Below are 27,691 nucleotides of genomic sequence, written 5' to 3' on the forward strand. Positions count from 1 at the left end.
CACGGTTCGAAGGAATCCCGATATCCTAGATGCTACTATTGTTTGCATTTTTACTTCTTGTTTCAGGTTCCTATTGCTCGTGATGTTAACCCCTAGATACTTAAAAGACATATCCTGCTCCACACTTTTATTATAAATTGCCAGTTTGCATCTTCTGGGTTCTCTCGCTATTGTCAAGGATTGGGTCTTCTATGTCGATATAGTCATATTGAATTTTCCTGCAGCTGTTACGAATCTGTGTAGTAGTTTTTGCAGATTATCCTCATCTTCCGATATCACAACCGCATCATCAGCGTAGCAAATTATCTTAAACTCATGTTTTCCCATTCGGTATCCTCTGCCTGCAGTTTTGACTTCTTTTATTATTTCGTCCATTATAATGTTGAAGAGTATTGGACTGAGGCTATCTCCTTGTCTGATCCTTGTTGATACTGGTATTTTACTGGAGAGTTCGTTGTTTACCCTTACATGTGTGCTATTTCCGCTGTTCATGTTCCGAATGATGTCTATTGTCCTTTGGTTTACGTGTATGGTATGTATAACAACAAAAGAAAGATTAGAGCTCGTCAAAATAACCGTGGTAACACAGATCAACTTATACAAGCGGTTTTATAGCTAAATACGTTCAGAAAATTGTAATAATGTTTATTTATTTTTGTAATAAACTTAGTTTGACACAACTACTCTTTACTCCTCAATGACATACATTATAAGTTCGGTTGACTATATTTACTTAGTCGTAAGTGAAAAATTATTTTTTCAAAAAAAATTTTGGTGGAAATATATATATCAATTGAGATAATTTTGACCATGTTACAAACTATACTCGACTAGTATTCCTCTTCGTAATCATTGTTTTGGTAACAATTGACGACTACACAAAATCATATAAAAAAACCTCTGGACACTGAAAAAGAGAGAAAATGTCCGCTTCTTGATTCTAACAAAGTTTAACGAAAGTATAGCCTTAAATTAAGTCGATTATCTGCGGGTTTTTCTTCCAGAACTGAAAATGGCTCCTGACGTTGCTGGGGCGACGTTTATGGCCGCCGGCAGCTCAGCTCCCGAATTAGCAACCGTCATTATAGGGGTTTTTTACGCCGAGGATGATATAGGTAAACGCATGGTTTTGTCGATAAACGCGCCATTTATGCCTGAACTTGTATTGATGCGCTTTTTTTCCCAAAATGTCGATATTTAAAACCCTGCTAGAAATTATTTTCTTAACACACTTATTTAATGGCATTTTTGTTATTATGTAATGGCGTCCGTTGATTAAATATTTATTGTCTGTCAGCTAATGAATTTTCTCGAAATACACAAATGAATTGTTCTTTTCCAGTTACTTTACTTTTGATGAATTATTGATGAAAAATTTGGTTATCAAAAATGCGATGATTTCAGTGGCGTAATCAACTTTTTTTCAAAAAATATCAATTCAACTAAAAAAACTAAATTAGTTGCATTTTTATATGATATTTTAATATGCATATTTTTTAATGAAGCTTGTTTTGGGCGTTTGAAAAATATGTGTTTTTTCTTGTTTTTGTTTATATGGAAAATAGCACCATACTTAACTTAAAATGCGATATATTTAAGAATCAGAATTCGTTTTGTATTTGTAATTTTCGAACATTTGCTTCAATTTTATGGTAAAAAACGAAAACAAATAAAAGTTTCATATCTCTTAATTGTGATTTGAAATTAGTTTTGCAAAAACACTTCGTTTAAATTAAATCGCACCACTTTCCGTAAAAATTAAATAACTTTTTTTTCTTCACAAATAAAACTTGCTTCCCAATTTAAACATTTATAATATATTACTAATTTTTTTTTTAGTTCTCAAATTTGCTACCATTTTTTCCTTATACTTTATCCAATATGCTTTCTTATCTCAAATTGTTATTTTTTCAGGAATTAGTGGCGTCATTGGCTCCGCAGTCTTCAATATCATGTTTGTAATATCGGTTTGCGCATTGGTCTCTGGCACAGTGGTCTACTTAAATTGGTGGCCTTTGGTTAGGGATTCAATATTTTACGCCATTTCGATTTTGGTCATGTTGGCAGTAATTGGAGATGAATATATAAATTGGTAAGCACTTGGTGCTTTAGTTACTAGAGAAGCAATAATTATCCTAGGTACCTATATATTTCGTTCAAAAAATTTCACTCTCTTCTTCGAAATATTTGAATTAGACGGTCTGAGAAATTTAAAAAGTAGATTTTTTTAAATTTTAAATGTTAAATACGTACTTCAATTTTATGATGTTTTTCAATTTATAATATATAAAGTATGGAAAGAAATAATACATTTTTTGAAAAAAAAAACCTTTTTTTGGGAAATTTAAAAATACTCTTTTTTATTGAAAAAAAAAACTATTACTAAAAATATATCAAGTGATAGCAGATAAAATTCCAAAATTAATTAAAACAAAAAATTATAGTTCCAAAAATTGCTTTATTTCATTTTTGTTTCATTAAATACTTTTTATTTTATAAACCCTTATTGAAAACTCGAAAGTAGTATGTTATGCAACAAGCTTGATTCACGCCATTTTACTCGCGAGCTTAATTTCGCGGAGCGAGTGCTTATTAAACGAGTTACTGAACAAGTTTATCAAAGTGTCGCATACTATAATTTTTCTGCAATTATTATTTTGGCGTACATTTTTGCAGAACTACATGAAAACATTTTCCGAGTGATAAGTGGCTAAAATTTACTCATCCCAAACCTGTGACTAAAATACTAAAATAGGGAAGTGACTGATGACACTTTCTTCACACTTGATCGGTTCATAATTAGGTCTGTTAGAGTAGAGAGTAGAAAAAATAATCTAGGTGATTTAAACAAATTCGTTTTCTATTCCTTACTCTAAAATATCATTATTATTATGCACTGATAAAAAGTGAAGAAACTGTCACTAAACATGTCAGCTTTCCGATAATGTTTTATTTTTGGTTAGTTATTTTGAAATTTGTTGACAGTTCTGATGGTCACCTCACACATCACTCAGTAAATGTATTCCTGCTGTTCTGTAAAAATGCAAGCAATCCAGTCAGTCATAGAAAAGCTATAATACGAAGCAGGTTGATAAATTTGTGATACTGGTTTATTAAATTCTCGTCGGTTTATTAAGCCCACGTCTAAGTGTCATTTACCAAACCTATTGCAAACTTACTTTTTAAAACTTTACAATAGAGCATTTATTAAGAAGGCGGTTACAGTAACTAAAAAACTATTGTATATAAAGTACCATTTTTTTAACAGTTGAATTACCAAAAAAAACTATAAGCAATTTATAATAACAATGTTTTTATTGTCGTGTATAACCCATAACGAGTCAACAACGGCGATACGGAACTAATCCAGTTCCGCAGATCCCAACTTATTTCAAATATCACACCAATGCAACTAATCAATCAATACGTAAAAAAACTCGCATTTCAGGATAGAATCTACGGTTATGCTAATAACTTACCTCATCTACTGCATAGTATTGCATTACAATACGGGCTTAGAAAAATGGGCGCATTCTTTACCCATTCCATTTAAAAATTTGGGTCCAACGGAACAATCAGGTTTGGTAACATACAAAAATTTGGACGAAGATGGCAAACATACAAACTATGGCATGGAAAATAGCCCGTCGGCTGAGCAACAACGGCAACAGCAGCACGAATGGCATCCCAGTCACGAGTATCAAACAAGTCATGAATGGCAGCCTGGTCAGGATTGGAGTCCTGAGAAAACCCAAGCCGACGATTCAAGTAGGTATTAATTAATCTTTTATTAGTTCGGAATAAGAGACACGTTCTCGGAAAAAAGGATGTACGGATTTTCCAAAAAAAAAAAGACTAAAGCTCAGTTTTATGTATAATCATCATATTCCGATCTCTTTTTCAAGTGATATATTGAGTTCCCATGGATACTTTAAATGATGGCTATCTAAACAAGTTTTAAATAATTGAATATTCCCTCGATCTAGTATACAGTGTGTCAATTTTTATTTATTATTGAGGGGTATCTCAGTTATTATTCGAGATACAATACTACAATAATAAGATTCCGTTTTCTAGCTAGCTAGATCTAAGGTGAAACAGAAAATTTGATCATTTCAGTCACCTTTTGTGATTTAAAATCCTTGTATCTAAATGAGATGATGAAATCTTGTAGATCATTTTATAAATATTATATAGTATAATAGGAATATTTTTTTATATTGTTGTTTTGATTCCCCAAAAATTTTACAAGAGTGTTCCAAATTGCTTTTTGATCAAAGACATACCCAACATTTTCATAGCCTATTCTATTATTTTTTAAACAATTTAGACAGTAACAATGGTTACAAATTACTATTCTTTGTATTTTACAGTCTGTATTTTTTTTAACAATAATAATAACATATATTCAAAATAATATATTTAGACAACTATTCATTTTTTAAGAATGTTTCACTAAAAAAAATGACTTGAGCTGGTAACCCACTGGATGCTATATAAAAAGATTCCGTTATCATCAGGTTAACTGAAATGGACAAATATTCTGTTTCTTTCTGCATCTTAAAAACAAAGCTAGTTGTGGCTGTTTTGAAAACGTAGGTTCCCCGACAATCGAATACAGTACTGCAAAAATCTCTACGTTATATCTCTAATAGTAACTGAGATAGCCCGTAATAAGAACTAATACCTAATAATAGTACAGGGTTTGTTTTTTATACTACGTTAGAGGCAGCATGCTAAGATTAATATTGAAGTTTATTGCTTCAAAATTATTTTGTTTAAACAGCATATGTATCTAATTGGTGGTAAAATAAGTTCTGAAAACTTAATTAGTCCAGATCGATTCGACTTAGGTGTGCCGTTGTGACAGCTATAAAGGAATACTTTAACTTTACTTTTTGAATAACTTAAAGCGAATAAAACTTTAAAGAAAGCGAATATCCTAAATTGTAGCCATGCATAATCAGCTTAGTGGTCCAGATCTCAACCGGGCAACTAACGAAACTCCGTCTCCTCGACCCCAAGTTGCGACTACTACCATACAGCAGGACTATTATAAACCAAAAGAATACGACCCCAGTACAAAAATAAACCCTTTACTTAAACCCGAAGGTAGGCTAGTTGCTAATAACTGCCTGTACGTAGTGACATTTTATGTTTTATATACTGTATGACATAGAAATTGCAACATCTAGCAAGTGCAAATATTTTATTAATATTTTGGGAGTAGCTGGGATAAATATGAATAATAATCGATGACATTTTCAAATAAAACGTCTTGTGGTATGCTGCGAATCAGACAGCTGCCTCTGCTAGGTTAATCCAGAATAATTCATTATAAAATGTTTCAACTTGCTCAGCCTTCTGCCCACCATATCCCATAAATGTTCAATAGGCTATAAATCTGGTGACTATGAGGACTACTGAAAAAGGTTACATTAGCTTGTGACAGGGAGTTTCTAGTATTTACGGTGGTGTGTCGTCTGGCATTGTCTTGCTAAAAAATTGGTTCTTGCAGTTGCTGAAAATAAGGCAATACGACAGGATGTAACATGGCATGTAACGAGCATTCATGCCTCTTTCCAACTAAATATAGGCGATCTGCTCGAACTGTTATGGCACCCCAAACCAAAACGGCTTTAGTAAACGCAGTCTCATACTCCTTGTAAACTTAAAGTTTGAGCCTTTCCCCGCGTCTTCCTCATTCCTCCATTCTTCCATAAATCGGCTTCGTATAGCTATATATAGATAGCCTCCCGAGGCTACTATTCACTTTTGTTTGATTGCGCTGGCTGCGCCCAAATGGTCTCTAAGGGCATTGAGTCTTTTATGTCGTTCTTCGTGAACATTGGCTTTTCTTAAAGCTCCTGTCTATTGTAACGATGTACCATGTACGACGTACGGATGTACCGATGTACCGATGTACCGATGTACGATGTTAACTACTCTGTCCAATAATGCTTCAAATTTCCCGATAGGACATACTAGCCTCTGTTAGACCTACCTACTTCCCTCAATCAAATTCACTTAATTAACGATATAGAACTACTCTTCATGCAGGAGTCATTGGTAGTATCAGAAACGCTATAAACAAATTGTTAACAAAACTTCTTCATTTTTTTGTGAAACTAAAGAAGATTCTGCTTATTTGTAAACACACGGGGTCAAAAAAGTTTATTAAAAACGATTATAAATATAACTAAGCATATATTTGATGTTTCAATTTCTATATGGTATAGTTTGTAGCAAATTAGTATGTTACTGTTTTCGTGTTTATTAGTTTTTTTATTAATAGTCCACAAAATATCGAAGTAAGATGAACATATCCTCGAACCAGCTTGTGATTTTACAGTTATCTTAGATTAGGATATTTTCAAATAAACTAAGAAAACTACAGAACGGCTTCACTACTAATGTAAGAAAATTGACTGCTTGATATGGTGTGAAAATGTGGAAAATTTTCGTAAATTTTAAATTTTCGATGATTTTTGTCTACTCTTGCTTAGTTGCTTATTTTGGGCCACAAAACAACAATGAAAAAATAATCTCTAGATGGATTTTCAGACTGGAAAATACTCAGAGCAGCTGAAAACTAACCAAAACTAATTAATATAGATTATTATATGGAAATTAAGCAATCGTGATTGCAATCGCTAGTTTTCCAGTTCAACAACAAACAAGAAGTCATAAATAATTTGGAAAACAATTTTTCTTTGAGTGATAAATTATTTTAATTCAATGCCAAGTAACTGGTAAATAACGAGTTGATTGTCACCTTACTGAGGTAAGCAATGTGTTTTACGCTGTAGCTAGATTCTATACATGACCTGTGTTGTTGCTGTAACTTGCTTCTTGTTTTAGAGATATATTTGCTGTTTTGGGAAATTTTTCAAAAAAAAAATTATTTATTATATGTATTAATTCCGAACTTTTGACAATAAAACAATGTTCCTACCGACATCATATTTTGACAATTGCATGAGATATTGCTGAAAAATAGCAATAGAAATAGAGAAATACCATTATTTTTTAGAATTTGGCACCTCGTTTGCGTAACATGTGCCGTTTTTCTGGACAATTAGGCAAATTCCAGGACGCAAATATCAATTTAAATATAAAATTGGGTAAAATGTGAAGTTGGCAGCTATCAAGCTAACAATTACTGGATCAAATTCAATTGTAAAAGTAACAAAATGACAACATAAACCAATGTGGTTTTCAATGAAAGTATAATCTGTGTTTAACGCAATCGGCAAGTGTTTTTACTAGACCCGCAACCTTTTAGTATAATGACACTTTCGGAACTCTACTACTACTGCTCATTATAAGATCAAGAGGCTTACAAGGAGACACGACAGAACACAAGGTTATACTTGCATTTAAAGAAAAAAAAATTATGTTACTTTTACCATTGAATTTGATCTTATAATTAATAGTTGCCTTAATTTTAATATTTGCGAATAAGTACCTATCTAATAGTAACAGATTTAATAAATTTTTCACATATTTTCGGTACTTCATTATGGAAGAAAAAACTATTAATTTATTGTTTATACTTAATATACCTACTAACTTAAATATATATATATATATATATATATATATATATATATATATATTCTCACGTATTGATTCACGGATGGAAAAATATGATGACACTATATTCCGGGATATCATCCGTTCGCTCGTTGAACTCCGACTGGAATCCTGCATCCGACTGGAATCACACGATCGAACACTGTTCGAAGTGTTTTCGGAGCGCGAGCATTGAAGATGCCAAGTGAGATTTTGGCGAAACGTCTGCAGGATTCCAGTCGGATGCAGGATTTGCAGGATTCCAGTCGGATGCAGGATTCCAGTCGGAGTTCAACGAGCGAACGGATGATATCCCGGAATATAGTGTCATCATATATATATATATATATATATATATATATATATATATATATATATATATATATATATATATATATATATATATATATATATATATATATATATATATATATATATATATATATATATATATATATATATATATATATATATATATATATATGTTTCTCGTCTTATGTATATATATATATATATATATGTTTCTCGTCTTATGTATATATATATATATATATATATATATATATATATATATATATATATATATATATATATATATATATATATATATATATATATATATATATATATATATATATATTTCTCGTCTTATGTGGAGCAATGGACCCAGTAGTCACAACACTAATAATTTTAACATCGATGAGATTCCCTATCTTGCGATCAAACTGTATTATTAGATGTACACCTTAGTCAGCATCGCAACACATCACACAGCATTTCAGAACAACATCGAATCCGCTGTCCTAACAGCATAATAGTAATTGCATATGATTTTGCAGATTCTGGAATTTGGACACAAATCAAATGGTACGCTCTATACCCGATTCATTTCTTTTGCATATACACAATGCCTGACTGTCGAAGCGACAAGTACAAAAACTGGTATCCTTTCACTTTCGTTGTATCGATGCTTTGGATATCATTTTACTCCTACTTTATGGTGTGGATGATTACCATAATTGGTAAGTGCTGCCTGCACATTTTTATCCTAATTATCTTTAATTTATTTCTTCTGCATTCCAATAGGGTACACCTTGGGAATACCCGATACCGTTATGGGACTAACTTTTGTCGCTGCTGGTGTTTCAGTTCCTGACGCCCTTTCTAGTATAGCAGTTATAAAAGAAGGGTAAGTCATTAAAGCATTAAGTTGTATGCTTAAAGATCCTAAAAATCCATGTTTTTCATTGCAGCTACGGAGATATGGCTGTGTCAAATGCAATAGGATCGAACGTTTTCGACATTTTAATTTGCTTAGGTCTTCCTTGGTTTCTCAAGACTGCCATCGTACAACCTGGAATTCGAGTGAGAGTGTTGAGCAAAGGTTTGTAATACTTTATTATATTTTATAAACAGAGAGCATGTTCCAACAGGTGCATAACGATGAAGAACATAAAATTAATTATTCATATATAAAAATCTAATTTAGCTATAGCATGTGTTGTGCACAATATTGTGACAGGATCCAAATATAAAGAAATATACCTGCCGTTCTATAAGAAACAGCACTTTGTTCCTAGTTTCCAATCATATCAATATGGTATATATAAGCTTATTCAATTCCAACCTAACACGATTCGCTATTAAAAGCACAGGATGTCCATTTTTCGACACTATTGCATAGAATCTCGCTTAGTTTTAAAGATATAGAGAGCTTGGATATTCAGGATACTTGTTGACTGAAATTAATGATGCCATTCTAGTTGCCGTATGTCGGTTGTTTTTAACCTACATAACTTTTCTCGTAAAATCTTTTGTTCTAATCTCTTTCGTTTCTCGGTAATATGTTTTTTAATGAAACGACGTGTATATATTTCACTAGTCAAATTAGAAATATTTCGCAATTTACAAAAATATTGATCAGTAAATATTTATTTGTAATTGTGATCACAAAAATATAATTTTTCTAGAGTTAAATACATTTGTCTACTCCTGTCTGTAAAACACCTTATTAGACTTCGATCTAGAGTGGGGGAAGCGTCACTATACCACGTCACTTTCGTTGACCACGAATCCGAGCCACTTTGGACATTTCCGCGATTTTACCGCACGGGTTTGGGAGCAATCGGATGATTTCGGAGATATTTACCACGCCTTGAATTTGACGGTTCTCAATTCTGACGGCCATGTCAGTGAATGTATTCGTGTTGTTTTGCGAAAATGTACCCAAAAACTAACGGTCGTAGAAAAAGTATACAGGGTGTTTCACTTAAAACTCCGCACGCCAATAAGTCCAAAACGAAAAGAAATATTTAATTTATGTAAAAAGTAGTCAAAGTGTGGGGTCAAGTAGATATTTCCTAAAGTTTAAAAAATTCGACGCCTGCAAAGAGCTGGGCGTCGCGACGCGTCGAAAAATTATTCGATTGCAGAGACTTTGGAAATACGCGCATACAAAAGTACATATTATTTAAAAACTTTTTTGTTATTTACTCAAACTTATTTACTTTACCCGTTTCTAAGTTATACCGATTTAAAGTAAATATTTCTTGATTAATAAAAAATGTGATTAACGCTTATTTTTACAAGTATGCCATGAATGTTAGTTACTATGGCAACCATTGTTATCGCAGTTGTTTTAAGTGCAATTACAAACGTAAGTTGTGATTGCTGTATCAAAAAATTGTCACATTTTGTCACAAGAAATATCCAAATTTGTTCGGTTTAAAAAAAACTAAGAATTATTATGTGAAAATGGTGCAATTTAGCAATGAGGAAAAAGTAGACATGTTACTGGTGTTTGGAGAATGCAGATGCAATTGTAGAGAAGCAAAAAGAGTTTACGCACGGCGTTATCCGCATAGAAGAGTCCCCGATGCAAAAACCTTTTCAAGTTTATGTAAAAACTTAAGAGAATATGGCAGCTTCATGAAACCTAAAAGAGATAGGAACAGGACGGCTACAAATGATGAAAATACTGCTGCTGTAATTCAGCAGGTTGATAATAACCCCAAGATATCCCTATCAGAGATAAAAGAAAATACCGGTGTTACCATAAGTTCTTCGTGGAGAATTCTACATAGAAACTCTTTTCACCCGTACAAAAGTAAACTAGTTCATAAACTAGAACCAGGCGATTATGCTAGAAGAATGTATTTCTTAGCGACATTGTCCGATTTATATAGCCAAGATGCAAAATTTTCTCTCGAAAATTTTATGGAGCGACGAAAGTCGATTTCAAAATAATGGAATCGTTAATAGACACAACTGTCGTTTTTGGTCCGAAAACCATCCTCGTTGGATTACAGAAAGAGGTAACCAACGAATTTTTAGTATCAATGTTTGGTGCGGCATATTAAATGGATTCCTTATTGGACCTTACTTTTACGAAGGAACTTTAAATGCAGATCGCTATTTAAGATTTCTTCAAACTACACTTCCGGAACTATTAGAAGAAGTGCCTCTTGACACTAGAATGAATATGTGGCTACAGCAGGATGGAGCGCCTGCACATAATGCCCAAATAGTAACGAGGTATTTGAACCGAGAATATCCCAATAGATGGTTTGGTACTAATGGACCGGTAAGGTGGCCGGCGATGTCCCCGGACATTACACCACCAGATTATTTTCTTAGGGGCTACCTAAAAAACGTTATCTATGAAGAACCTATCGAAGATATGGTTGATCTCATTAACAAAATTAGTGCAGCGTATGCCGCTATCACAAGAAGGACTCTCCTACAAGTGACCCAAGCTCATCTGTAAAAAGTTTTTGATAGTTGTGTTCGAGCAAATGGACATAATTTTGAACAAAATTTTTGAAATGTCTTATTATGTAGTTAATTGCAATAATAATTTTGGTTATTAACTTGTAGGTATTTTACTGTTTTTTCATTTATTTATCATGTTATCAGAACTAAATCGATAAAAAATAATAAATAAAATCATACTAAAATAGTTGAAATCTATTGTTTGTAATTGCACTTAAAACAACTGCGATAACAATGGTTGCCATAGTAACTAACATTCATGGCATACTTGTAAAAATAAGCGTTAATCACATTTTTTATTAATCAAGAAATATTTACTTTAAATCGGTATAACTTAGAAACGGGTAAAGTAAATAAGTTTGAGTAAATAACAAAAAAGTTTTTAAATAATATGTACTTTTCTATGCGCGTATTTCCAAAGTCTCTGCAATCGAATAATTTTTCGACGCGCCGCGACGCCCAGCTCTTTGCAGGCGTCGAATTTTTTAAACTTTAGGAAATATCTACTTGACCCCACACTTTGACTACTTTTTACATAAATTAAATATTTCTTTTCGTTTTGGACTTATTGGCGTGCGGAGTTTTAAGTGAAACACCCTGTAGTATGCAACACGTTCGGTAAACTTTTTAAATCACTCATTTATTAAACACTCGCTGCGCTCGTGTCAAACTCATGAGTGAAATGCCGTTTACCACACTTGTTGCATAATATACTATTTTCTGCTCCCTTATGTAAAACACCGATCTAACTTGCGGGAAGCGTTACTTTATCACGTGATTTTCTGGACCCACGGATCCGAGCCCCTTTGGAAATTTCCAGGTTATTACCGCAGGGATTTGGGAGCAAACGAATGTTTACGGAGATTTTACCGCACGGCTTGAATTTTGACGTTTGTCAAGTCTGACGCTCATGTCAGTGAATGTATTAGTGTTGTTTTGTAAAAAAATACCCAATAACTAACGGTCCTCGAAAAAGTATAATATGCAAGACGTTTGGTAAAACTTTTAAGTCACTCGTTTAGTACACACTCGCTCCCCTCGTGCCAAATAAACTCATGACTCAAATAATATTCTATTTTACGTATTTATGTTACGCGTTATGTTTGGAAATTAAATTATTAAGTAAACGAATACAAACGTTCTTCAAAAATCACTTTCCCGAACACAAAGTTCTTTGTTAAAGTTATGCTTCCCTCACGCTAGATCGGTGTTTTACAGAAGGGAGTAGAAAATAGTATATTATGCAACAAGTGCGGTAAACGGCATTTGACTCCCGAGCGGAGCGCAGCGGAGCGAGTGTTTAATAAATGAGTGACTTAAAAGGTTTACCAAACGTGTTGCATACTATACTTTTTTTACGACCGTTAGTTTTTGGGTACATTTTCCCAAAACAACACGAATAGATTCACTGACATGACCGTCAGAATTGACAAACGTCAAAATTCAAGGCCGTCAAATCGGTGCGGTAAAATCCCGGAAATGTCCGAAGTGGCTCGGATCCGTGGAAAAGTGACACTTCCCGCACGCTCGGTCGGTGTGAAATTAGGTATTTTACAGACGGGAGTAGGAAAAATGATTCTTTCCCTACGCTGGATAGGTGTATAACTTGGGTATTTTACGGAAGGGATTAAGAAACCAAACTTAAACGGTAGACATGAAATTGTTAAAATATTGAAATATTTAATTATTGAAAATAGAACCAACCAAAACTAATGAAATCAAATAGATTCAAGTAGGACATAACTTGAAATGCAAAATTTGCTCTGTATCTCAAAAAGAAAATAAGCCACACAAAAGAATCATACTATTTTCTTAACAATTTTAAATCAAATTTATATTATTATTATTATATTATTTTCATTTTCCAATCTAAAAATGAATTTATATGCAGGTCATTTGCCACATTTTTGTAGAAACGGCAGCATTGCAATAGTTGAAAATCTTTTTTTGAGGACGGACATTTCCCGTCGAGGCCTGTATAATTTGAAATAAATGCTTTGGTCCTTCGTAAACTGTTAGACTTATTTGTATTTAATAAATGAGCCGCTCGATGTAACTACATCATGGGTATTTAGATAACAATGTTTTTTTAGGGTTGACGTATTCCACGTTTTCTCTTCTATCGACTGTCATTTTCTTAGTAGTCGCTATACATTATAACGGATGGAAACTCGATCGGAAGTTTGGCATAGTACTTATGATATGGTACTTGGTGTTCATAACCTTCGCCAGCTTATATGAACTGAATATATTCGGCGAATGGAACCCAAGGGAATGTCCAACGGATTGGTAAATTAGTTTTAAGATTGTTGTTATTGTAAATAGGTAAAGTGTTGAATTTCGTTAACATGTAAAAAAATGTTCCGCGTTTATCGCTCCTTAAAACAGGACACATTCTATTATCGCCAAAACCTAAAGGTCGTATAAAGTATAACTATTTTATTTAATTTTCCATATGGTTTCTCTTGATATAACTTTTTTCTATTATACTGCCAACATATTCGAGGAGATCTTATCTGCGCTGCCCTTTTCATCGATACCACCCCATTTCCTTTTCTGCCACTATAATTACAGGTCGACATGAATTTAGCTTATTTTGGTACATTTTGTCCTCCTAGCGACTGCGGTAGGTGCGTCAACACAGTAGACAAACCTCTGACGTAGCTACTACGACACTACAGTGGCAGGTATCTCAGTCGCTAATAAAGGTAGAACTTTGAGGTTTTCACGAACTTGAAATGCTCATTTATCGCAAGAAATATACCTCAAATAAAATTTCCGAGCTAAGCTCGATATTGAAAATGCATTGCACATTTTAAAGTATCCCTTTTATCTTAGTCTTCTGACAGCTTATCAAATAGCTGAAAACGGATCTCGTTTGAACTTTTTGTTTAGAGAAACATACTCTAATATTACTTTCATTTGTAATTTGAAAAGTTTCTGTTTCAAAAATAATATGGGACTGCGTTAATTAATAATGACAAAAATTGGCACAATTCTCAGTCAAAATTTTGGATACGAATTGTAAAATTTTGTAACTTTATTATTGTGAATTAAGACAGACCCATGTTGTTATATACTTTCGTTTCTACCTATTTGATAACTTGTCAGACAACTGCTGAGATACGGTGTGAGCATTATGTTTTGCACGCCTTTCGTTCAACAAAAAAATTGCGAAAACCAAAAGGATTCATCTTTACTAATAACCGCGATAGCCTGCAATTGCAATCAAAATAAAACACACTGTACATACCGATGATGCGCGTGATACCGCAAAGGAATTAATATTTTAAATTGTCAATTCGGAGTACCTTATTGTTAAAATACAAGGTTTATCTACTTCGGTTGCGCAAGTTAGAGAAGAGTTCCCTTAATGAAATGAAAAATAAGACAATATAAAAACCTAAAGAAAATCATGCTAGCTTTAAAATCACCTATATTTCGAAAATATGTTTACTTGGCTTCCACTAAAGAAGAAGGCAAGACAAGAAGTATAACTAACGGACTATCCGAACAAAAAATGTGGGTAAGTTAGAAAATTCATCAGAGTGCTATTTTACTACCCTTTATAAGTCCGAGTATACGGGCAGTACTACCATTGCACTTTTGCTAACTTTTCTATTATTAGGGATACGAGGTTGGTAAAATTAGCAAAGTAGTAGTATTTTTCATACTGATAAAGGCGGCAAATGCAGGAAAACAGTCATAAACACACATGGTTCTAAATGGAATACCCTGTATATGTTTGCAAATCTTCCATAGAAAGTAAAGGTCTAAAGGTCTAAGACCTAAAATTAAAAATAACCGAAATATTGCCCTATTTATCCTTATAACAAATTCCCTACGATCTTAAAAAACAAACTAGATTTAATTGAACTAAGGTGGCTTTTACTTGATGAAAATCCATTTCTCAAAATAAATAAGAACTAAAAGTTCAGATTTTCACGAAATTATATATTTTGACATGACAATTGTTTCGACAACACCGTCTCTTTATCAAATGTTAATGTTCAAGCACATCACCTTTCTTTTCAATACAGTTTCTGGCATTTTATAATACTTTTGTATATTATAATGTTTATAATTTTTAATCCAAATAATTTACCTGTTTTTTTGTCAGCAAAACAATCTTCCTGCGCATGCAACACCATTTTGGATGTACACAGCTAAAAATATAGATCAGGGAGTTTCATCAAAAAAGCAAATTTCTGATTTATTCGGCAGTCCATTGTTTTTCTGCATTCGCTAATCGGCATGAAAATTACTAATTTGTTAATTTAACGGACTTCGTGGATCTAATAATGAAAAAGTTACCAATGTGCGTTTAATTTAGTACAACCAGTATAACTCTGCTGTTTCTTATCTTATGCAGAGTTTGTTAACCCCTCTCGTACGTTTTTCGTCTTCCCTTTTCCGTTCTTCTTCCTCTCTCTTATATATACACATTTTATAAACAGTATGAACATTCTTCATATTCTCTTCATAACAGATATTGCGAACACTGCATCAATACCTTCCAACGTCACGTTCTAGCAATAGGACCCCGTCCTAGTAAGAATACCTAGTGTCAATTTCTTTCGTTCAATTAAAATACTAGAAATTAGAGCCACAAAAGATGGTATAAACAAAATTTGTGAAGACGGCCATTTGTATTTGACACATTTATTGGCGGCTATGTTGACTTGATATACCAACAATTCCTGGCTTAGTTAATACCAGAAAATGGTCAATCTGTCAATAATTTCAATTGTAATCAACGTCTTCAAATAGCTTTGCTAGGGTTTAAGTATAAAGTAGATCAATTATTATTAGAAAGAGCTACGACAACGCGATTCGTATGTCAATGAAATTTAAAACTGTTTTTGTAAACCAGACATCGAAAATATATGTAATATTGTTCCGAAGTATTAAACGTTTTTATTCAGAAATACTATATATGTGATGTGAAATATATTTAGGTACCTATATATATATAGGATGTTTTAGGGTGGCAAAGGTTAGTTTAAAATATGTAAATGTTTAATAAAAAGACCAGTTGTATTGCCCTTTGCTTGCGCTGCTGTTTTTTTGTTCAAATGAATAAAAAAACCACCAACTCAATGTTGCCGGTAGCAGCTTTAATGATGTTTTACGGGTTACTTAAAATCAAACATATTGTCATAAGTGTGAAATTATTCCTATTTTCCTCATATTGATATCACTTTTTGTTTAATCAATTTTCATATCAAATTGTAGCTTTCTGCTGTAATAAGTGTAGTTTACATTTTGTGACGGTATTTGCTGAAATAAAATGACAGTAGAATTTACTTAGTACCATAATTTCGATTGGTGCCCAGCATGCATGTGGTGACTGTATTTGTGTTAGTTGTTAGAGAAACAAACGACAATAACAGGGCCTTATATATTGATTAAATTAGTTATTAAGCTACCTAGAATACAAAAATTATAATACCGATGATTATGTTATACATTCTTTTTTCAATAGGTTAGTATAAGCCTTGGCAAAAATGGACGGAAGATAAAGAAGTTCAATATATCTTGAATCTTTAATGTATACAGAGTAACTGGAATACGACGAACAATTTGTTATTGGTTTTATTTTCTTGACAGTTTTTCATGTAATTCGTATTTTTGAGAATAGTTTAAGCCAAATACTAAATTAAATATTGTAAAGAAGTTAAATCAATTAGGAATATTTTTGACGCATTGTAGAAACCGATGTTGATGCAATTACGTTTATTTATTTCGAAAACAATTTTAAAGCGTTGGTTGTAATGTGACATCGCAAAAAGGTTTTGTATTGAAAACGTTTATTTAGAAAATATAAGAGATGAATAGAAAAATTTAATATAGTCAAAAAATGGGATCTTCTAAGAGAGATGGAAAATGTAACCACAGCGTTAGTATAGTACCATTTGACGTCCCACTTTAACTCTTATAGTCTCGACATCTCTTAAACAGGAGGTTTGACTTAGGCTGCGACACAATTTTTCGTTTTCCGTATATCGTATAGGTAGCAATAAATCTAATTAATTTGAGTTGATTTTCTTGTCCTATATAAATTTTTTGCATTACTTTAATGATTATAACTACACGGTGATTAAAAATGAAATTAGAAGACAAAGTTTAACTAAGGTAAGTTCTGTTTTTCTAAAAAAATAATCAAAATCACATTTTAGTTCCTATTTTCTACAGTTACACAAACAATATCGTGCTGCTTGTGCTCAAAATTTCGAAATATTGGCCATATAACATATTTCACTGTAAAAGTGGCCTCTTTATAACGTGCACGAATGTTCTTTACCATGGTTCTTAATTTCCTATATTTTCTGAGATAAAATTAATGCCTCCCATTTTATTTGCAATTACAGATATGTCATCATTTAAGATCAAATTTGCCTGTTGACTTGTGGGAAATAATTAGTGAGTTTTGTTAAATTATCCGTGATTCGGCAAAATCTTTTTTGTTTAACATAAACGTTTCTAGATAATTATTAAAATTTAATTATATTAAAACATATCTAAAACCCAACTACATATAAATACGTTTTACAATTCAAGATTTTTTTACATGAATTACACGAGTTAATATATTTTTCAAAACATTAACCAACCATAATCGAAAATATACCAACTACTCCATAACAGATAAATACAAAACTAGGAAAAAAAACTAGAATTCAGCAAAATGTTTCTTTCTCACCTATTTGACATGTTGTCAAATACAAAAGGTACTTGAAAATTCAATATTTTGTGGGATCTTTAATAATCACTGATATTTGAGATTCCCCGCAATTGCAAATTGCAATGTTCAAAGTTGGAAAGATGTTTATGATAAATCACTAGTGTAAAATGATTTATAAGTAGGGCGTTCAACTGCACCTTTTTCAAAATGCAAAAAATCAATAGAAAAGATAAAAAACTGTCACCTGCTTTTTTTTTTCTGAAAACTAGTCGAGTTGGAAATATGCGACCATTTCTTTTTAAAGAACTATGTTCAGATCATATCAATCATGTTTAAACGAAGAAATAATAAAAAATTACACACATCTGTGTTATATTTTCTCCAGAAAAATTAAGAAATTAAAATAGTCGCATTCTGATTAATTATCTAGTGAATTTAATTCGATTTAATGACCAACCCACCAAGGCTTCCCGGAGAAGATCATACTTTTTTTAAATATTGAAAATATACAAATTTTATCTGTTTTAGACTATTAGAAATTTACCATTTTACGAAACCCAAATAAAAGTCAAACTTCAATACCACATACAATTATAGAATAAAATACATACAATTTCTCACAATTGTACCATCTCGACCTAACTGGTATTGCATAAATACTAGCAGTGATGGAACATTTATAAACAGAATCGCATCAAAATGGGTAGCATTATTTAAATAATATTGATTAAATAATACTGATATTTTCATTATACTGTTTGCTTTATAGAGACCAATTTCCTGTAATAATATATATTTAAGATATAGGCTATAGAACGGAACGTATAAGTAACAGCTAACATAAACAAGACAAGAGTCATTCTCCTAGATTCTCTTGCTGTTAGATCACTTGCCCTTATTGGAGTACCAATATTACCATTAAATAGGACTGAACGTTTAGGACTCCCATGAAGTGCTTACGAAAGGTAGGGGGATAGAAAGACAAACTAAGAACTGTCCTCGTCTTGTTTATGTCACATTTTTTGGTTGGAATAGCTCATAATTTTGAATCCCTTAGGACCAACGCTTTTGTCGATTATTTTCGTATTTTAGTAATAAAACAGCAAAATGTTTCCCGTGTCTATCTATCCAACTGCTTCTGATTAAATAAACACTCTAGAATAGGAAAAAACAAAAGGAAATACCTAGTCATGCTATGCGTATATAGGCAAAAATGCGTATTTAAAATAAGTAGGTAAATAAAATCACCTATTATGAAGGTGAATTAAAAAATCTTTGAATGATTTGAACGAAATTTAGCACGTTGCTAGTGTTAAGCATTCACATCAAGCGTAGGTGTGAAAAGAAAAAGCTAGGCGCAACTATATTTTGCACTTTTTGTATTCTATCAATAAATACTAAAATCCACTTTTTAATTTATAGTAGATATTTGTTTGAGAAAAACCATAGTGTTGGTCAGCATCTGTTAAAATCTCACAAATATTTAGTTTGCACTACGCCTCTCACGAGATTTTTAAACTTAACGACGATCTTGGTTATGTAAAATGAAGAACACTAGCAAGACGGTAGTTGGAACATGTTAGCTCACTATTACTGGATGCCCAGAAAAAATGTTCCTTACGTTGAATATTCTAGTCCAAAATTACCATAAGAAGTGTTAAATCTCGATCCTTCCGGTGCCAAATGTAGTTTATGCCTTAATATGAAGCTAGCAAAACGTTTTTCTTAATTAGAGTTAGGTATCAACTGCCGGTGCCCTTTAAAAATTTTCATTAAGCATTCCAACCAAAAGTGAAAATATTATACGTGCCATGTCTTTTATCGAATATAGTGATCACAATACAAAATATTTTAAAGAAAATTATAAATTAAAATAAAAAAGGATCATTGTATTTGATTTTAGAAGTCCCATTAAGTATTTTATCTTAAGAGGTGAACGAAGATGGTATGTGTATCCTGCGCTGTTAACCGTTGCATGAAATACCCCTTCAGTTTTTTGGCCACCGTTCTCAACTCAAATTATGTGCGCTTGATATAATAAAAATGTTAGATTCAAATTTATTTCATATGACGTCACTGTAACAAGCTACGTCAATACAAAAACCTTATCTTTGCAGAATCTTGCATCTTACTACAAAAAGGCAAATAAATAAAAATGCTGCCAACTATTTCATATCTTGATTTGATTGCGTATTATTAACCGTTGCGTATTATTGATTCAAGAAATTAATTTGAATCTACTATTCTGATGTTGAATGTACCATGGATACTTATATGGGTAGTAGAAAATAATTGTTGATTCTTGTTTAATTGTGAAACATTAATATAAACTGTAGCACTACTGAAAATTATTTGCACAAATCTAATGTACCTTATAAAAAACTTAAAATGTAATAGTTTTTTTTTTGCTAAAACCTGTAAAAAAACAAAAATTTTATGTTTGAAGTTGAAAGTGCTTTTTTTGCATTACTAATCCATGGCAACAAAACTTTGAATCCCCACCGTGTTTGCAAAACACCATTTGAGCGCACAAGAAAATCACCTGATTATTGGAAATACTTTAATATTGTAATGAATAAAAACATACACAATCATTTTAAATAAGTCTTCATCGCACATAAAACATACTAACCTAGTATGAAAAATGAAAACAATAGGCACCTACACAATAACTAGTCAAAACTAAATTCTAGAAAAACATCGTTAGAAAAAGATAATACTCAAAATATGTTTTGTATATTTTGCATATAGGTAAAAAACACTTCATCAATAATAAAATTAATTTTTCTAATCAAATTATTTTCCGTATAAACAGCAAAATCAACATTAGAAAACATTTTTTTTTTAATATCAGAAAACATTTTTGGTATAGATAAACTTTGAATACCTTGAGTGTATCATAACATGATTATTACATTATTGTACACCAACTCTTTTTTTCTTGCAGAGACTTATAGGGAACCAATTCAAGACCTATATCATCATGAATATCTAGACTACTATCTTTATATGACGTTAATTTAGGTGTACTTGAACCTACGTCCGATTTAAGCCGGTTTTTAAGATTATTCAAAGGACTTGATAAATAAGAAACGATTCCCGATGATTCCATCTTCAGCCTCTTCCTGCCGTCTGGAGTATCACACCGACTTTTACGTTTTATTCCACCAATTCTATCAGTCAAATCATGATCAGTCAGAAGAACATTCAAGCCAGATTTGTTGTGATTATTTTTTAACACTTTCTGTCTGTAACTGTCATTCAATGGTCTTATTGTCTTACGAGAAGATAAACCTCTTAGCGTTTCCCTCAAAGATTTCTCTCGAGTAGCATTCAAATAACTTATGTCTTCTGAATCAATTGAGGTATGCTCGGCCATGTAATCAGTCCTGGTTACATCACTGCCAACTGCTGCTCGAAACGACACTTCTTCAATATCGATTGAGTCATTAGTATCATTTAAGTTTTCTGGTTTGGTCGCCTCAGAGTCTACTTCTGACGGATCCGGCGTTAAAGTGGGGGCAACAGACATTTTTTCTGAATCTGAATCGTTTGATTTTGGGGTTTTTGGAGTGGGTATATTCCGCGTTAGGGACCTTCTTGTCTTACAACGCGCAATAACAGGTGAACCTTTACCAGATTCCATATCTGAATTCTCGTCAAACTGTAGTTCAGGATCCACTTCGTCCGTGGCTAATATCAAGGGATCCATTTCTACACTATCACCGTTTTTGACGTTCAACTCGCATTTTTCTTCGTCCCTTCCATTATGTTTTAGCTCATTTTCTTCAACTTGACTAATATCGCTAACGCCGGCGTCAACTGATTTACTGTTATCTCGGTTTATAACTTCTTCTGAGCCCTTTTCAATATTTTTATTTTCCATTTCGTTACTTTTCTGGTCAATCTGCTCAATCTTTGTCAAACTTAAGGCCAAAATTTTTGGTTCGACTTTTTTGTCTTTTTTAACGTCTTCATTTTTCTCAGCTTTAGGCCCCTTAGTGTTTTGGGGTGTATGAGATCTGCTTCTTGTATTTGGTAAATTTTTTTGGATCATATTTTTAACTGCTTCTTTACTTGCAGGGTCCGGGTCCGGCAAGTTATCTTGACCTTTGACCCCATTTTCTTGTGATGGGGGTTTTATTTCGGCATCCATCTGACCTGGAACAAATTTTTCATTTAGAAGGTAATATAAGTTATCTAAAAATATTCAAAACTCGCGAATATTGTAGCTATAATGGTTGTGAAATAAATTGGAACCGTTAACAAAAGTCTCGTTGTATCGGGGCAGTCTATTCGCAAATATCCCATATTTGATGATCGAAGTACAAATAAATGACCAATAAAAATGTCTGATCTACTGTGAGCATTTGAGCCCGGACTCAGTGCACGGTATTGGGCTAAAGGAGTTGCCAACTTTCTATAGGAGCGGCGGCATTCTGGACGGCCTTTAGCGCGGTCTGGGGGCACAACAGGCCCATCTGGTGGCCTAAATGCTTGGATGCCCGCGGGGGGCCACCACTTAAATACCAATACCAATACCAATACTGTGAGCATTTATACTACTATCTAAACTATCAATGCTGCAAATTAAAGTAGGGACTATTAAAATAAAATAAAACGCGTCTGCGGTGTTTTATTAGAAATAAATGTTTATCACATCAGTGGAGGACCCGTCTCGTCAAACATCATAATGGTCTAAGAATATTTTTGTTAAATTAAACTGAGGTTAGTCCAAATTTACCTCACCCCAATATTTTTTAAACTTTCAGTACATACGCCTTGTCCTTTAATATTCTAAGTATCAATTTAACAAAAATTACTTTTTACGTTTTTTATAATGTAATTTTTGTAGTTCATTTTTGGTCATCCTGTATTAATTTACATCCAAAATATATGACAGTATGTCTCCTTCCACAAGAAATTCAACCAAAGTTAAACGTTTTGATATAAAACTCAAGATTTGTCGAAAACTCTTATACATGAGCTATACCTAGAATTTAGGGTGTTCTATTTAAAATAAGAACGCTGGTGTTAACCCTAGACGAACGTATATATGTATAAAATCTATATGTTAACGATTTATATTTCAAAAATGTTTAAATGGAACAATGCAACTTTCAATGCAAATATTTCAAATTTCAAAAATTGTAAATGGAATATTTTTAAATACTTAAATATGTTTTAAATACATTGTAAAATGTAAATCGCAATTACTGAGCTTATAAGTCGACTATGGTTTTATGTTGGTTCAAATTCACTTCATAAATACAAATATATCATCTAGCGCAACCGTTGAATGACTGCACAGAATAAGCTACGAAAATTAAGTTACGTTACTTATGATCACTACCCAGTGCCTGCTAATAAATGTACAACATAAATCGCTTCGTTCAATTTGGAAGAAAGCTCTGTATGTGACGGCAGTTAAAAAATATAACTTTTTTTTGAAGTTTGAACACGTTATTGATCCAATTGATAAAGTCACTTACAATCTATGAGAATATGAATGAATATAATAATGCTTTCCCCACTGTCAGTGTATTTGTGCTATGTGTATGTCTAAAAAGGGAACAAATCCCAATGTTGACAAAATTTTAGAAAATCGTCTTAATTGTCCTTTTATTAATTTGCGTAAGAGACGCCGTGTTCTTAAGGCATGTAACTCAGCCTCCATATACATATATTACTAGATGTATATTTAGGAGAGTAGATCTAAATAAAAAAATCTTTTCATTCGTAAATCAATCATTTTATGTATACATTATTTTCACTAGTTAGACAAATAACATTTCTAGGTCTAGGTCTGTTCATAGATATAAGAAAGTGACCAATTGTTTTTGAATGGGATTATCCAAGGGTCGTCATTAACATACAATGCAACAAGATTATTACCTAAAGTTTCGGAATTTAAATTCAGGTAAAATTCTGGCCCGTCATAGAACGTGAATAATCCCATTTTAGCGAGGAAAAAAAGAAGCGATGCTGACATTTTCTCGAGTGTAGATGAAAGTGAACAAGATATAATACGGCGTAAAATTTACCAGTTATACGAGGAATAAAGCGTGCCTACATTAGATATCTTAATTAGGAGGCTTGAAAAAGATGAAACCGGTGTTAAATGTGGCAGAACTATCTTATGGAAGTGTATTCAACACATGCGTTTTAGATTTAAAAAAATTGACAAAAGGCAAGTTTTAATGGAATCTTTTAGAATTCGGAAATGGCGACTGGAATATTTAGAAAAAATTAGGATTTACAGAGAATAACAAAGTCCAATTATTTACCTGGATGAAACCTGGCTCGACCCTTATGATACCCCGGAAAAGGGTTGGGTTGAATCAACTGATAAGTGTAAAACAAACGCGCCATGAAAAAGAGGTAAAAGAATAACTATTTTGCATGCATGCATTAATTCTTCTCTTCTTCTCTGGATTACTATGAAGACACCACCGCTGATTTATTTGAAAGTTGGTTTAAAAACAAACTAGTTCCAAACATTCCTCCTAATAGCGTCATTGTAATGGACAATGCAAGTTATCACAGTAGACAGTTGACTAAAACCCCTTCCTCATGTAACACAAAAGCAACAAACCAAAACTACATGTATAATAACGACATTCATTTTCACGAAGATTATACCAAAAAGCAATTATTTGAGGTTCTACAAAGCTTGAACCTACAAAAGGAATACGTCTGTGATAATTATGCAAAAAATCTATGGCATACAGTTTTAAGGTTTCCACCTTACCACTGTATATTTAATCCCATTTTTGCCCGTGTTAACTCCAATGTCCTCAAACTTATAGAAACCGAAGTTTTTAACATCCCTCCACAAAGTTGGGCAAATTCTGTTAAACATATAGAAAAGGCAGAACAATAGTACATCCATATTGCAAATAATATAGATCAAATAATAATTAGAACAGGCGATGATAACGATAGTGATACTGATATATTATGTGCATAATTTTAAGTAATTTAAGTAGGTAATAAAATTAATTTGTAATTTTATTTTAGATTTAAACATTAATACATACATAAATAAATAAATATTGTTTAGTATCTTTCCTAACGAAACCCCAAACAATTAAATTCTAAGCAAAGTAAGGACCTGTTCGGCCATATTTCATTCTTACAGCTTGTCCGGGTCTTTCCTTAATTCGTATCAGTTAGTCACTTACTTATATCTATGAACAGGCTTTACCTATATTAACACACTGTTAGTTAAACCATGTATTTTATTTAAATTTGAACACCCTGTATATATATAAAAAACGGAGATCTACACTAACATAAAACTTTTTTTCTTAAAATCATTCAATGAATATCCTTAAGGATCAGTATCTTATTACGAAATACCCTGTATGCATATGAAGTTCAGCGACTTAGCACGATGAGTGGCTTACGTCGAATAAGCCTTAATGTCCGCGTCTAACGTTAAACTTTGGTAAAATGTATTTTTACACCCTTCATCACCAAACTTTAACTGCAATATGTGCAAGTCTCCGTCGGTGGCCGAAACATTACCGATCTTCCTTTCTACTCTTCCGCGCTTTGGAAGAATAGTTATTAGCACTCGGCTGCAGTGCGTATCGCGTACTATTGTATTGCGCTGATTTTTATGTTTTATAATTAACTTAATTGTATGAAATTGTTTTTGAATGAACTTTTTTAAAAAATGAAAAAATTTACTATAGAACTCTTTTGCATCTAATTTTCCAGCTACTTATAGAGTTCGATATTTTAAACTAACTAAATAAAAAGTATTTAATTATTATTGTTATTTACATTTGAGAAATAAAAAATAAGAAAAATAAAAATTCGGTAGTAAAATTAATTATCTCTATACTTAAATCCCGATACTAGTTACAAAATAGTTTGAACGACACATAAGAAAATGTACTGGAAATATGCAAGACAGTGTTTAAAACTATTATACCATGTGGGCAACAATCACTCGGAAAAGTTAAGTAAAACATCTGGAATTGGAATTTTACTACCCGTCGTGTCGAAACATTTAATCTAATTACAATTTTAGTTGTTAATGTTCGGTGTCTAGGGATTCACTAGCTGAACTAACTATCCGCAATACGCTTCACACTATTTAACACAAAATACGTAAATAAAAAAATCGGATTCGAAATTCTGAATGAATGACGGTTATTTCCATAGAGTATACCATTGAGTATGTGAGGGAAAACGTAAAAATATAATATCAAAGCCAAAAATTCGTAACTCCGTCGAGCTGCAAAAAGTACAAACGAATATTATTAATTTTAACTAAGACACACGTTAGATGAGACATTACTCCACTCATAACAATCAAAATTACCATTTCTATTGCCTTTTTTAATATTATTACTCCTGGCTACTTTACCCATTACTCAAGGTCCCGATCTGCAACTGCACCGCGAACTATCTTTAGACACTCTGTCGCATACTTATCAACATGAACCCTAGTAGACGTATACGTGTGCGTTTGTTAAGTGCTTAACTAAACTAAATATACTACCGGATAGACGCATAGGCAACGGTTTTTAAATTTCCCGCAATGTACATTCGCAAGATATTCATAAATAAAAGAAAAAAAAAAGAAAATAATCGAGAGGAAATATGGTATACCTAATAAATTGTGACAAAAATTTTAAAATTAAAAATTATAATTTCTAACGATCTCAATACAAATAAAGTCTTTCGTCTGGCAACTTTTAAAAAAATACGTTATGTGGATGTCTACGAAAGCTATTATTAAGAGGAAGACCTAGTTCCATTTCAAAAGGTGTGGTCAACAAAGGCAGGAAGTTTCTTGCGGCTAAACAAACATCCGTGAGATAGTTTAGTAGTATTAACCTAGCTAAATGCATCAAAAAATTAAAATTATTAGTTTTCAAAACCCATGGTTTTGTTCAACATAATAGAGCTCTCACATTTAAGACAAAAAGAAAAGAACACCTTTGGATTTCTGGCCTCACTCAAGAATCCAGAATCCAGATTTTTGTTTTAAATGTGTCGCCCATAAAATGATGACATTACCCATTACAAAGTATTTCCAAAAGTTCTGAAGTTAACTAGATAACGAAAACAAACACCAACACTATAAGGCAAATGGACAGTGGAATAGACAAAGTAATGAGATTTCTAATCTTAGGAATAAAACAAAATATGTGAAACAAGGTAGAACAATATTACAGTTTCTAGATCTAGGACAAGTAATCTGTTAAACCAGCTTATGAAGAAATTAAAATCAAATTCAAAGCTATCCAAAAACCGGGTTTAGATATACCACATTTTCCTAATAGTTTTTTAAACAAGCGGAACTGCGACAGCTTAAGTAAGCCAATTGTAACATAAACCACACACTTAAGTGCCACTTACCTCTTAAAAGAGCACTTTAAATAGCAAAAAGCGTAGGCAGACACAACACCGATAACACTTCCCCAGGCAAACTATCAACAATTTTTGTTTGTTTAAATGCCAAAATGGCGTCTACACACCATAAATTAGAGGTGAATCCCAATAACAGAAAATCTGTTTACCGACTGAAGCAACCGACATTATATAATGACAGCCGAGAAATGGCAATGGAATCTATTGCAACGTCCGATAGATGGCAACATAGCAACATTTATATATTTATTCCGAGGGCGGTAAACCAAA

At 32.5% G+C, this 27,691-nt stretch overlaps 2 protein-coding genes across 4 annotated transcripts in view; one reads left to right on the top strand and one right to left on the bottom strand.

Moving 5' to 3' along the window:
* The window catches only part of LOC132703005 (probable sodium/potassium/calcium exchanger CG1090), a 47,190-nt gene extending 26,678 nt beyond the window's left edge, over positions 1 to 20,512 (top strand). For both annotated transcript variants that reach the window (XM_060671993.1, XM_060671994.1), the window contains 9 exons: positions 1,005 to 1,115; positions 1,915 to 2,092; positions 3,449 to 3,768; positions 4,954 to 5,112; positions 8,415 to 8,597; positions 8,662 to 8,764; positions 8,829 to 8,959; positions 13,440 to 13,635; positions 16,832 to 20,512. In XM_060671993.1, the coding sequence (XP_060527976.1) occupies positions 1,005 to 1,115; positions 1,915 to 2,092; positions 3,449 to 3,768; positions 4,954 to 5,112; positions 8,415 to 8,597; positions 8,662 to 8,764; positions 8,829 to 8,959; positions 13,440 to 13,635; positions 16,832 to 16,841 (1,391 nt within the window). In that variant the 3' untranslated portion in view covers positions 16,842 to 20,512. The remainder of the gene's footprint in view (positions 1 to 1,004; positions 1,116 to 1,914; positions 2,093 to 3,448; positions 3,769 to 4,953; positions 5,113 to 8,414; positions 8,598 to 8,661; positions 8,765 to 8,828; positions 8,960 to 13,439; positions 13,636 to 16,831) is intronic.
* A 155-nt stretch (positions 20,513 to 20,667) lies between these two features.
* Positions 20,668 to 27,581, bottom strand: LOC132703006 (uncharacterized). Of its 2 annotated transcripts, none has more exons than XM_060671995.1 (2): positions 26,412 to 26,581; positions 20,668 to 22,192 (listed from the first exon to the last, which is right to left on the bottom strand). In XM_060671995.1, exons 1-2 carry the CDS (start codon positions 26,413 to 26,415, stop codon positions 20,943 to 20,945), a joined length of 1,254 nt encoding a protein of 417 aa, XP_060527978.1. In that variant the 5' UTR covers positions 26,416 to 26,581; the 3' UTR covers positions 20,668 to 20,942. The 2 variants fall into 2 exon arrangements, with proteins under 2 accessions (XP_060527978.1, XP_060527980.1); XM_060671997.1 differs by lacking the exon at positions 26,412 to 26,581 and adding an exon at positions 27,410 to 27,581 and having other exon boundaries at positions 20,673 to 22,192.
* Positions 27,582 to 27,691: the final 110 nt, after the last annotated feature.

Source organism: Cylas formicarius, unplaced genomic scaffold (genome assembly GCF_029955315.1).
Source record: "Cylas formicarius isolate icCylForm1 unplaced genomic scaffold, icCylForm1.1 PGA_scaffold_6__28_contigs__length_40554024, whole genome shotgun sequence".
In the NCBI taxonomy this organism is placed as follows: Eukaryota; Metazoa; Arthropoda; class Insecta; order Coleoptera; family Brentidae; genus Cylas; species Cylas formicarius.